This window comes from Canis lupus, chromosome 20 (genome assembly GCF_011100685.1).
Source record: "Canis lupus familiaris isolate Mischka breed German Shepherd chromosome 20, alternate assembly UU_Cfam_GSD_1.0, whole genome shotgun sequence".
NCBI lineage: Eukaryota > Metazoa > Chordata > Mammalia > Carnivora > Canidae > Canis > Canis lupus.
The window spans coordinates 51551714-51564095 of NC_049241.1; the positions used below are offsets into that span (position 1 = coordinate 51551714).

The 12382-nt window shown below is 58.4% G+C and overlaps 1 protein-coding gene and 1 long non-coding RNA gene across 3 annotated transcripts; one reads left to right on the forward strand and one right to left on the reverse strand.

Moving 5' to 3' along the window:
- Positions 1 to 212: 212 nt before the first annotated feature.
- On the reverse strand, positions 213 to 11458 carry PIN1 (peptidylprolyl cis/trans isomerase, NIMA-interacting 1). Its single transcript, XM_038567367.1, has 4 exons — positions 11253 to 11458; positions 9037 to 9249; positions 1732 to 1842; positions 213 to 841 (listed from the first exon to the last, which is right to left on the reverse strand). The coding sequence occupies exons 1-4, from the start codon at positions 11308 to 11310 to the stop codon at positions 732 to 734; spliced, it is 492 nt and encodes a 163-aa protein (XP_038423295.1). The 5' UTR covers positions 11311 to 11458; the 3' UTR covers positions 213 to 731.
- On the forward strand, positions 691 to 6448 carry LOC102153974. Of its 2 annotated transcripts, XR_005375138.1 has the most exons (5): positions 691 to 861; positions 2297 to 2564; positions 2851 to 3883; positions 4586 to 4721; positions 6168 to 6448. It is a non-coding gene; the product is annotated as an uncharacterized LOC102153974 (long non-coding RNA). The 2 variants fall into 2 exon arrangements; XR_005375137.1 differs by lacking the exon at positions 2297 to 2564.
- Positions 11459 to 12382: the final 924 nt, after the last annotated feature.

The window sequence follows — 12382 nt, forward strand, 5'->3', positions numbered from 1 at the left end:
AACATTCTTCAATACCCAAGTTGGAGGACCACTGGCACTGACTGGCACCCTAATTCTCTGCTAGGAGCCCTCCTTCCCCGGGATGAAGGGAGGCATCTCAGGGAGGAAATGCAGCCTGGATACTTGGACACCAGGGAGGACGGAAGATGATGGCTCCTCTGACAGCTCCCCCTCACTTCAGCGGGGAGGGAACGAGACACAGGACAGCAGAGTAGTGGTTCCAAGTTTAATCAAGGATGCGAAGGGGGCTGCACTGCCACTCAGTGAGGACCCCAAGGTGGTGGGCAGCCTGGGCCCCACGTGGAGCATTTGCTTTTTGCAATTGAATAGAGGAACATAGCATAACCAGAAACAGTGTTAAGGCCGTCCTGCCCCCATCCTGGACCTGGGTGGCAAGGAGGGACACAGGGGCAGCTCAGCTGACTAGGCCTTCTCTTTGGGACAGGTGACCCCCACCCCTTCCGTCTGGGAGCCTCCCCACTCACCCGCCCTTCTGAAGTCAATTCCTAAAGGGGAGGGGAGTCTGACAGGGACAGCTCCAACTAGGGGCAGAGAGGGGGCCCCCAGTGGTGAAGAGCTCCCCTCAGCCATTTTGAGAACAATAAATACTGTGACGTCAGCAGGGTAGGGCACCTGTTGGCCAGCTGACAGCAGGGAGCAGAGTCTGTGGGCCCAGCCACCTGTCCCACCCCACCCGACCCTGCAGGCCAGGCCTGAGCCACCCACACCCCTCACTCCGTGCGCAGGATGATGTGGATGCCGGAATCCGTGAACACGGGCCCGCTCATCTCCCCCGTCCGCAGTGCAAAGGAGGCATCTTCAAATGGCTTCTGCATCTGACCTGGGGAAGTGTGAGCGATGGTGTGTGGGGGTCAAGACCCGGCCGCAGGCCAGGACCAGGTGGAGCGGGCAGATGGGACTCCCACCTGCGCTGAGCCTCACGCTCATCCATCACATGGTTTATGGCCCTGTCAGTGGGGCGGCGGGCCATTAAGAAGGCCCCAGGAAGCCTGAGGACAGCATGAGGGATGGCAGGCAGAGCTGCTGCCACTGCTGTGCACTTGGGAGGCACATTTTAGTGATGAACTCATCTCCCTGGGCCCCCGTTCCCAGCCCCTGCCGCATCATCTGTCCTGCCTGCCTCCTGGGGCACACAGGCAGCTGACAGCCCCTTGCTGGCTCTTCCCACACTCCTCACCCCATCCTGGGCCCCTCCCCGATGCTCTGCAGACCCCAAGGTGGAGGGGGAAGAGGAGAGAAAGGAGGAGGAGGAGGTGGCCTGATCCCCTCTGCTCCCCCCTTTCCACTGCCTGAGCCCCATAGACCTAAACTCAGGGCTGCTGAGCTGAACTCTCCTCCCCTCACCCCTGTGGGTGGTGCTGGGAGGGGCATTCTTGGGGACCCAGCCTTACACCCCCCAACCAGAGGAGAGGCACACGGCAGCCAAGTACCTACCCTGCCGTGTCCATGATGGGGACAACTGCATCGAGGGACCCACAGACGGACTTCCCACCGCAGGGGGGAAAGGAAGCCAGGCAGAGGGCTCTGCAGCCCAGCCAACCCCCCAGCAGTGGGAGTCCCTCTGGAGCCTGCGGGACTGTGCTGCCACCTGGTGGACCCTGAAGACCTGCACAGCCGGGGCTACCCCTCCCAACCTCCCCCTGGCAGGGGGATCCCCGCGGCTGGGACAGAGGCTCCTCTAGGGCCAGGTAGTGCCCACTCCTTGCGCACCTCTGCTGAAGGCACCCAGGTCTCCCCTGGCCTTGGCCGAACTGCAGTCGCTGAACTGTGAGGCCAGAGATTCAAAGTCTTCCTCTCCTGACTTGATCTTCTGGATGTAGCCTGTGGACATACAGGGAGACCTCTCATCAAAGGCAGGGTGGGATGGAGCGGGGGGCTCCTGATGGAGGGGGCACTTCCCTCGGAAAGGAGGCACGCAACCCCTGCCCTATTTGCAAGGGTGACCACTCGCTCCACACACATTCATGAACACCCCCCACCCCCCCGCCACCAAGTGTGCGCCCCCTGACCCTGTGGTGGCCTCAATAGCCACACTGGTCTCAGAGCCCGTTCCCCCACCCCAGCTCCCTTTGCCACTCCTACCTCCCGCCCCCTACAGACATAACATGAACACAACATGACCTTTTCCCACACCCCAACACATATTTTGGGGAAAATCTCTACCTCTAGGCCCTGTTGGGGAGGAGGGCAAAAAGCAGGGCAAATACTGAAGAGGGATGCTGGGACCCAGGGCCCTGCCAAGATCCCACAAGGCACTGATGGGGAAATTTTCTAGAAGTTTCCAGGAGAAAGGCAGGAGGCTGGGGCACCAGGCCAGCTCTGCCACAGGAGCTGTTGGCGGATCCCCTGGGCCTCAACTGTCCAACCTATTGGAACTGGGAGGAAGGCCCAGGCTGCTAAGTGGGGCGTCGTGAAGAGACCACAAGGCAGCCGAGACGGGACATGTGTCATTTCCATGGACATGGCCTCATAGCAGCCGACACCGTTCTTGCAGCTGCCCTAAAAGGCTGTGGTGGCATCACACTGGATGCATCCTGTGTGTGGTACAAACTGCTTCCGCTGGGGACTCATCTCCTGGGGGCGGGGGGTGGGGGAAGGCTGAGGCTGCACTGAGCACCTATATGACTCACATGTGGGGAGCAGGGCACATAGGAAGGCTGTGTTTGCGTGGTGAGGAAGAGCCTCCTGTTGCTCCTGAGTCCAGGTTCCAGGCAGGAGCCCCTAGAGCCAGAGCCCACCCTCTCCTCCTCAAAATGCCCCATCCTGCTCCAACCAGCTGCCCCAGCGCTTGAAGGAACATTCCTGCCAGTCTTGTCCCTGCACCCACAGGCGCAGCCACGGGGTGGACTCCCAGGACATGCAGCTCCAGACCACCCTGGTCCCACATGGCCTCCCTGACAGCTACTCTCCTGGGGACATTCTGCACACCCACCCAGCCCACCCCGGGTGTGAGGATCACCCTGTTATCCCTGCTAGTGGGCTTCTGCACACCACCCTCCACTGCTCCTGTCTGAGCACCACAGGGACGCTGCTGATTAAGCCACCTGGCGAACTGAGGCCCAGACACCCAGCCGGGGCCATCTGCCTGCTGAGCTCGTGCAAACTCCGCTATGACCACAACTGAAACAACACAACTGTGACAACACATCTATCACCCCATCCTGTCCCACACCATGGCAGCGCCTGGGTCCTGGTATCTGGTCCACTGGGGGCCTTCCACTGCTGTCCCCCTCACCCTGTCATCCCCATGTCCCAACCATCCCTCTGCTGCTGGCCCATTAGTCATCTGCCAGCAGACCACAGTGACAGCACAGTGTGCCTGCCATGGAGACTCTGACAAATGTTAGGTGCTGTCACAATTCTCCCATCCATAAGGGCCACGCGTCTCAGTGATAAGACTCCCCCCGTTTCTGTGTGACTTGCCCATCCCTGGGCTATCCTGCCTGTGCATCTTGTCATGGGACAGGCTGCCTGGTCAGAAAAGCTTGCCAGTGCGACATGAGCCCCACCCTCCATGGGCAGGGGTGGCTTCTGCCTGCAATGCCCATGCTGGGGCTGACCATGCCCGCTGGGGCTGCTAGGTGGCCCCCCAGTGCTAGCTGCACCCATTAGTGATCCAGCCTGAACTGGACATCACCGAGACTTCTCTACTCCCTGGACTCCGGGCTATCTCTTCGCCTCACCTGGGCAGCCTCAAGATTCTTCCTCCTTTCCCTTGTCTGGACCTCGATTCGCTGGCCAGAGAATCCTGTGCATACAGTGCTCCCTGCTGTAACCTGCCCGGCTCCGGGCACAGGCCCCGCACCTGCAGAGCCGAGCCCAGTACAGCACCACCTTGCCGCATCCTCCAGGAGCCGATGCTGTGAGTCAGCAGGGATCCCTGAGACTAGATGGCCTGGCCATGGTACACACAGATATCAGCCCAAAAATCAAATAAAAGCCAAGTTTCTGCCCGCCATAGTTCATAGCACCCAAATCTTCCTCTGATCAGCCAACTCTCAGGAAATGTTCTGCTTGGACAGGAGCCTCAAGTGACTTAAAAACAAACAAAAAAAAATCACTGCTTTCTCATCTCCTCTTTCTAGAAGCTGCCCGTCAGGAGTCTGGCCACAAGCCAAGATGCAAGGGAACCCTCAGGCCCCTGTGCATCCCCTGGGCTCAGTATTAACCCAGCCCCCGTGACAGCCCTCCCAGTCTGCCCTGCCCCTGCCACCTCGAGGCCTTTGCTTAATGGTCTCTTCCCATAGGAAGCTCATTTGTTGTCCTCTGGCCTCATCCAGGAGTCTTTCCTAAGACCCCGCTGTGGGAGGTGCCCCCCTACATTTGCCAGTGTCCCATCTGTGTGTCACCTGCCTCAGACTGGGAGGGCAGGGCCAGTGGGCCTTGCTCGCTGCTGTGTTCCCAGCACCTGGCCCTGTGCACAGAACAGGTGCTCCCTAATGCTGAAGGAATTCATGAATAAATGAGACAGAAACAGGCCACAGAGAAGGAGGGAGAGGGATCCACCCCTCCGCTCCTTAGACAGAAATGCTGGAATCTCATGTCTCTTTCCTCTGTGCCTTAGATCCAAATGCTCAAGGGGGGAGGAAAAGGAAGCACATACCAAACACCCCCTGCCACCCTCCTGGCGATGCCCTGACCTAGCCAGCCTGCCTCAACACCCCTCACCGAGACGGCACTCCATCCAACGGGCGCTCCAGGTGAGAGGCAGATCCTGGGGGGCAGCCTCTCAAGGAGCTCCCCATCTGAAGCAGGGAACTTTTACCTGATTTGGGGAGTTGGGGGGCCTTTGAAACTGGCTGCATGACAGAAGTGCATCTGTCGCTGCTGGGAGGTCACAGGCTGGCCTGCTCCATGCGTCTCTGAGGCCAAGGCGGGTAAACTCTAGACTCCCCCACTGTTGTATTCAGATCTCAGCTCTACCCATCCCGAGCTCTGTGACCCTGGTGGGTGACTGCCTCTCGAAGGCATACTCGCCTGACCTGTAAAATGGGCTATTTATAGCAGCTCCCACCCTGGAGGGCTAGCAGGAGGGACAGTTACTGCTGGAAAATGCCTGGTGCAGCACAAGCCCCTGACAGTTACTAGCTGTCAGTCCATGTGGTAGGGAATGAACGTGTCCCCTCCAAGTTCGTATGTTGAGGCCTCAATCCCCAAAATGACTGTGTTTGGAGACGGGCCTTCATGCAAGTAATCAGTGATAAATGAGGTCATAAGGGAGACCCCCTGGTCCCATAGGATTAGAGTCCTTATAAGAAGAGACACTAGAGAGCTCCCCCTCACTCCCCATGTGCACATGCCATGGAAAGGCCATGTGAGTACACAGTGAGGAGGCAGCTGCCTACAAGCCAGAAAGACAGTCTTCACCAGAAACTGAATCGGTCAGAACCTTCATCTCAGACTTCTAGCCCTGGAACTGTGGAAAATAAACAGCCAGCCTGTGGTATTCTGTTACAGCACTGCAAGGTAATACACCACAATTGTTTAGGGAAAGTGAGTAAACAAATCAGTGGTCTCTGATTCTAAGATGTTGCTTTTTTTAAAGCAGGGGAGGGGCAGAGGGAGAGGAATAGAGTATCCTAAGCAGGCTCCACACTCAGTCTGGACCCCCAACGTGGGGCCCCTGAGATCATGACCTAAAGTGAAATCAAGAGTTGGATACTTAACCGATTCAGCCACCCAGGCACCCCTAGAAAGGTTTAGAGACAGACAAGGGAAGGGGCCTGGACCAAGTAAAAGTGGACAGGATTAAATCTGCCCAGAAAACCAAAGATCCAGCAGGAGGGGCCCAGAGAGACCAGAGACTCAGCCTGAAGACAGTAGACTGGAAGGGACCCGCCAACCTTGGGTGGGGACGCTAGGCCAAAGGGGCTCACTGACCCGCAGACCCTGGGAATGAGCATGTTTGAGGAGACTGCTACTCACACCAGGGCCTCCCTGGGACCCTTAGGTCCCAGGCATGTGGGGCTGGAGGGATGGGGAGCAGGTGGAGAGGGCTTCTCCACAGCCTGGCCTCCTTAGACAAGGACACTGGCAATGACAGGCAGCTGGTCCCCAGATCCCTGGCAGGGCCTGGCCACAGCCCAGCAGCTGCAGAGGAAAAGGAGCCTCAGCAGAAAACGCGGACATGCTGGTTCTTATTGCAGGCAGCCTGTCCCCTCGGGGCGATGGACCTAAATGGGTACTGATGAGATTCGAGCCCAAATCCTGATCTCCTGATCACCTGGAACAAGCCCAGGACAGGGGGAGCATCCACTTTTACAGAAGAGAAAAACAGGCCTGGACACCCGAAGCTTGCTGACAGGGCACATGAGTGTCTGGTTACAAAGCGTTCCGTGGCCTGGGCCATCTCCCAGCTTTCTCCTAATGACCCCTGAGGGGTCTGTCCCAGCTCATCTCAAGACACTGAGTAAACAGGCCAAAGTCACCAGAGGGTCTCCATGCTGAGTCCACCAGGCGCCTGAGTCCCATCCAAGTCCCACCAGGCTCCCTAGTCCCTGCTCAGAGCTCTTTCAAGAAAGGAGCAGATGCCTTGTCCTGACCTGGGCCCTCAACCACACAGGCCTGAATGACCAGGGTCCTGTGTAGATGTTAAGCGCTGGGCACTGAGCCCACTGCTCTGTTGAGCCGTCAACCGCTGGCCGGCCCCTGGGTCTCATGGCCATCCTATCCCCATTCTACAGATGATGCAGCCAAGGCTCTGAGATACTTGCTCAAGGCCACACAGCTGGCACCAGGCTTTATCTGTGTGTGACTCCAGGATGAGCCACACTAGTTGTGACCTCACCCTGCCCCACCCAGCTAACCCGTTACCATATGCTCCTGAGTCTGCCTCCTGACCTCTTGGGAATCTGCTCCCCTCTCCCTGGCCAGTCACATCACACTGCCTGTAGCTGCAGGTCTGCCCACAGCTCCCCCGGGCCATCTGCACAGGTACATGCATGTTCCAGCCCCTGCTAACACTCCAGAGTCTACACCGACTCCAGGGCCTGACAGCTTCCTGGGAGCACCTCCCAGATCCCCCTTCTCCAAGACCTAACTGACTCAGCAGCCCCAGGATCCTCCCACAGTAACAGCCCACCAGGCGCACACCTATCCATCCTGGAAACGGGGAGGCATCCTCAGTTGCCCCTCCCAGGCAGTCTCCGAGGCCTAACAGCCTTTCTTCCCAGCCATGCCCACTGCTTCGGCCTCCTGCCATCTCTTGCCAGGATTGTCCCAAAGGTCTCCGCCTCTGGCCTGGCTGTTCTGCAGAACTAGACACTCTCCCAGATGGTCCGCCTCTTGCCCACTCTTGTGGGTCCCCAAGCCTCAGAATACGGACCACCTGAGCTGGGAGGACCCAGGTCACCCCTTGATTCTCTGGGCATTCTCCACGAACCTCCTCCTTTTCCCTGGGGCAGCACACCCCTCCTCCCAGCTGCTCAATGTTAGATCCAACCAGCCTGGGCTCTGGGCCTCCCAGCATCCCTGGCCCTTGACACTCCCCACACTGCTCTCTCCTGAAAGCAAGGCACTGCAGGACCAAACCCCCCAGTCAAATGTGGCCAGCTTTCCTGCTGTCTCCAGAAAGGACCCGGACTCTTCGCTCACTCAGGGCCTCAACCTTGCTGGGATAGGTCTCATCCTCCTCAGTCCCCTGCACAGCCTTCCCCAGAGTCCAAGCTACGGCCTTGCCCAGGCCTTTACTTCTGGCTCCCTGCTGTTCATGAAACAAGGCCGTGAGGACAGAGCATAGGCCAGGCTGTGTGTAGAGTGGTGGGAATATGGTGGGAAGAGAGCCAGTCCCTGCCCTCACAGAGCTCAGGAGGCGAGCTCTTTAACCTGCCTTCCAGAATCTGCGCATGAGCTCTGCTCCTCTCTATGAGGCTGCCGTGTGAGGCTTGCAGGGGCCAGGACACCGCAGGAAGCGTGTGGGTGTAAGTAATATCCTGTAGCCAAATACCGGACCAAGTAATATGACAGTAAAACAACCACCAACACTGACTGGGTCTGCACTTTGCAAGGCCTGTGCTCCTAACAACAATCATCATGACTGTTAGCATTAGAGGACATTTACTAGACACCAGGAACTGTTAATCATGTTTTACATTCATGCTTTTTACTGCATGAGGACAGAGTCTTCACAACTGTCCTAGGAGGTAGGTTCTATCATCAAAACACGAATCTTACAAGTGGAAAGACAGGTTCAGAGATGTTATGTAACTTGCTCAAGGTCACACAGCCAGGGCTGGGCAGTGCCAGATAGGAACCCAGGCCGTCGGGGTCTGGGTGAGGCACAGGTCATCTGGGGTAAGAGCAGCCCAGAAAGGGTCTGGGGTCTGTGGTGCCAGAGTCTGAATGATTAAACCACACGTGAGATCCAGCCCAGAACTGTCCAGCAGAACTGCCTGTAAGGATGGAAAAGTTTTATATCTGCGCTAAGATGGCAGCCACTAGCCACCTGTGGCTGCCAAGCACTTGAAGTGTGGCCAGTGTAAGGAACCAATCTTGAATATGGCTTAGTTTTAATTAATTTAAATAGTAACAGCCATGTGTAGGTAGTGGCAGCCATACCAGGCAGCTCCATACCAGGGTTCTGCAACTTATGGCCCTAGTGAGCTAAATGCTGCTGATTTCATAGTTTTCTTGGCACCTACACACCAGGTATGGGCAGGTATGTGACAACACCCATTTTACAGAGGGGAAAACTGAGTCTCAAGATGACACAAGCTCCCCCTGGAGCTTACAGGGCATAGCCACCATCTGAACCCAGGGCTGCCAGCCCCCAAGGCTGGGTCCTCCTCTCGTAACCTGGCTCACCCTCAAATGCCAAATAGAAAGAAAAAGGAGAGGCAGCTGTGCAGTCCAGGCTCACGTCACGTACAGGCAGTTCGGTGGCAGCCAATGCTGACAGCTGAGTTAGCTGGGGTGCAGGGCCTGGTGTGATTTCTACGAGGCTGGCTCCAGCTCCCAATGAGGGGACAACCTCTCCCCACATTCCCCCCACTCCAACCTGCTTCCAACTCTGCTCACCATTAATCAGCTCCAGGGCCTCCTCCTTGGTCCTGGTGATCTTCTCCTGTCGCCAGGATGAGGGCCGCCGGGACTGGCTGTGCTTGACAAGCAGGTGCGAGCAGCGGACCCTGGTGGGCTCCCCTTGTCCATTTTTGCTGCCACTGCTGCTGTTGCCACTCGGCCGCTCCCACTGGCTGGCATTAGTAATGTGATTGAAGTAGTATACCCGGCCTGGAGGAGGGGGGATACAGGAATTCAGCTGGGACCTGCTCAAAGGACACCACCCGGAGGCCAAGATGACGGACCGGCCAATGGGATTCCTTCATTCAACAAATCCCCTGAGTCCACCTCGAGCTACAGGCCCCGAGGGAGCCAGCATTCTAGATGGGGATGGGCAGGCCCCAGACAAGCAAATAAGACAATGTCATAACTTCAGTTATTAGTGACTTCAAGGAGGAAAACCACCCAGAGTGACAGGAGAGACGAAGCCGGTGTGGGGACAGGCAGCCAGGCTGCCTGTTCAAGTCTGGCTGTCACTCACTGTGTGAGCTAACCTCTCTGGGCCTTGATTTTGTCACCTGTAAAATGCAGATAACAACAGTCCCTGCCTGTAGGGTTGTGCTAAGGACTGAGTGAGCTCACAGCGGTAACACACTTAGACTAGTGCCCAGTACACATTAGGAGCGTGACAGCTATCATCTCCCTGTAGACGACAGAAGTGAGGCCTCACCTTCCACACCTTTGGAATGTTTCCTGAGTGTACACTTGGCCCCAGGCACACATGGCTGGAGGCAGGAATTAAACCCAGGTTGCCAAACATGAAAGCTCTGTTCTTAACCCGCACCCAGTGTACAGCGCTGCACAACTATGGACCAGCAGTACAGGGGGGTCAAACGTTACCCAGGGCCCAAGGAGCAGGAAGGAGGGAAGGCCACAAGAGAGAAGATTGAGGTAGAACCCAGGAGAGCCCAGGCATCATTCCAGGGGCTGAGATTTTTGCACGACTGGCACCCAGCACCGTGAAGAACTGAAGGTCACCCCTGAGGAAGACCATTAGGGTGGAGCCGAGCAGAAATGGCCAGAGAGGGGGCCCAGAACAGGGCAGAGCATCAGGATTCATGCTGTCAGCTGTGGCCACGGAGCAGGGCTGGAGCGGGCTCAGTGAGAGCTGAGCCAGTGACCGACCCTAAAACCTTGCAATGGCCTCTCTCTCCATGAACCTTGGTTTTCTCATCTGAAAAGTGGGGGTGAAGCGAGAGATTAAGGACATAACTTCACGGGGCTAATGTGGAGAACAGTGATGATCCGTGCAAAGTGCTCACCAGAGGGCCTGGCCTTCAATGAGCAGATATCACTGTGACTGTGATTTTTATGGGCTGGGGAGGCAGTGCGGTGAGATGCTGGGCCTGCTCCTCACTGGTCTGCAGTGACAAGGGCAGGCGGGCTCTGCTGTCAGACTGACCGGACTCTAATCCAGCCCCCACCCCCTGAAATGAATGACCTTGGGGGAGCTCCTTAAGTTTTCTGACTTCTGCTTCCTCACCTGCAAAACGGGGTGATAACTATCCACCTCCCAGAGTTGTGGTCATTCAGAGAGAGAGAGGGAGAACACACTCCAAACACACTTGGCACAGGGCTGGGCGGTAAGATGAGCGTGCGGTTACGGGTATTATTACTGTGGATAAGCCTCAGATCGGGCTCCCGGCACAGGGTCCATCCACCGGGCGGCGACGACAGACTCGGGTTAGGCGGGGATGGCCGGCGGGTTAGCAGGGGCAGGTTGTGGGCCCGAGGCCCGGCAACGCTCTGAGGCCACGCCCTGAGCGTGGGGTTGGGGTGTCCTTCCCCGGGGTGCCCCCCGGGCCCAGCAGGGTGCAGACACGGTCCCCGGGGACGTCGGGTGCAATAGGCCAAAAGGTGTCAGCCGGATCGGCAGGGCCAGGGCCATCACCTGGGGGAGTGCTGCGGGATCCCCGGCCCCCCGCCCCCGCCCCCCCCACCCCCGGCAGCGCGCTGGGTCTCTCCGGCCCCGCCCCTTGCCTCAGTTTCCTCCGGCATCCCCGCTCCTGAGGTTCGCAGCCCCCACGGGGCGGGCCCGGGCCGTTACCCTGGGAAGACGCGGAGGAGCCAAGACCCCACGGGAATCGGGCGGCGGCGCCGCGCCCCAGGGGCGAGCTCGAGCCCTGCTTCCGCGGGCCCGCGCGGCCCCGCCCCAGCCCCGACCCCCGCGGCACCTGAGCTGCGGCTCATGCGCTTCTCCCAGCCGGGCGGCAGCTTCTCCTCGTCCGCCATCTTCCCTCCTGCCGCAGCGCCCGCTCCGCCTCCGCCGCACCGCCTATGCCGCCCGCACCCGCCCACCGCCGCCGCCGATTGGCTCGGCCCGCCTCGCCCCGGGGCCCGGCGACGATGCTCATTGGGCGCCCGAGCAGTCCGGAGAGGCCTTCGGGCTTTCTATTGGGTAGCGGCGAGACTGGGCGGACCCTCCGTGCGTTCTACCGGGTCCCGCCCCCGTACGGCCTCCCCCGGATCCCGCCCCCTTCCTCCCTCGGCCGCTGACTGGTAGGGAAGGGGCTGGAGCCCGTCCTTCTCCACAGCCTCCGGCGAGCTTCACAGAAGTCCGGGCACCTCCTTTGCGTCCTTCGCCGCAGGCCCCATCCGATTGGCTACTGCGGCAGTAGTTCCCGCCTTCCTCAGCCGTTCCCGGAGGCCCGCGCCCCCTTATGCGGAAGTGTCCGGGTGGTTTCGAGGTGACGGCAGCCCACGAGGTACTTGAAAGAGGCGGTGCTGCCTTAGCTGTTGCCGTAGCAACGCAGTTGCCTTGGTGATGAGCAGCGAAGAAGCCTAAATTTGGCTCCTCCATCCTCCTTCTCCCCACCTGTTTCCTCCAGATGTCCAAAGCTGTCCCCCCACTTTTTTTTTTTCTTTTGCGAGACTAACCCTTTCCCTGTGCCACTGACCAAACATCTTCTACTTCCTTTGGAACCTACTTAACTTATTCTCTCGGTCTGGCTCCTGCCTCTGTCCTGGGTGACTGGTGGGTGTTGGCATGGCCACTTAGCTGGCGACACAGGAGGATGCGTCTGTAGGAGGATGATGAGCTCAGTTTGAATCGTCTTAAAATTGAGTCTGCGGCACCTGTGGGACTCTGGGGAGGTGCCTGGGGACAGGCTGGAGATAGATACGAGAGGCAAAGACACCAACAAGGAAGAGTTCAATGATAGTTCATCTAGAACTAGACCCCTATGTGACCATTGAAAAAGAATGAGGCGGGGATCCCTGGGTGGCTCAGTGGCGTAGCACCTGCCTTCAGCTCAGGGCGTGATCCTGGAGTCCCGGAATCGAGTACCACATCGGGCTCCATGCA

Bases quoted from the DNA above. Each gene is read 5' to 3' on its own strand.
- PIN1 (XM_038567367.1), bottom strand. From the start codon at position 11,310: ATGGCGGACGAGGAGAAGCTGCCGCCCGGCTGGGAGAAGCGCATGAGC. The intron at 9,250-11,252 runs GTGCCGCGGGGG...CCCCTCCTCCAG, and splicing joins GCGCATGAGCCGCAGCTCAG to GCCGGGTATACTACTTCAAT. The intron at 1,843-9,036 runs GTGAGCAGAGTT...GTATGTCCACAG, and splicing joins GGCCCTGGAGCTGATTAATG to GCTACATCCAGAAGATCAAG.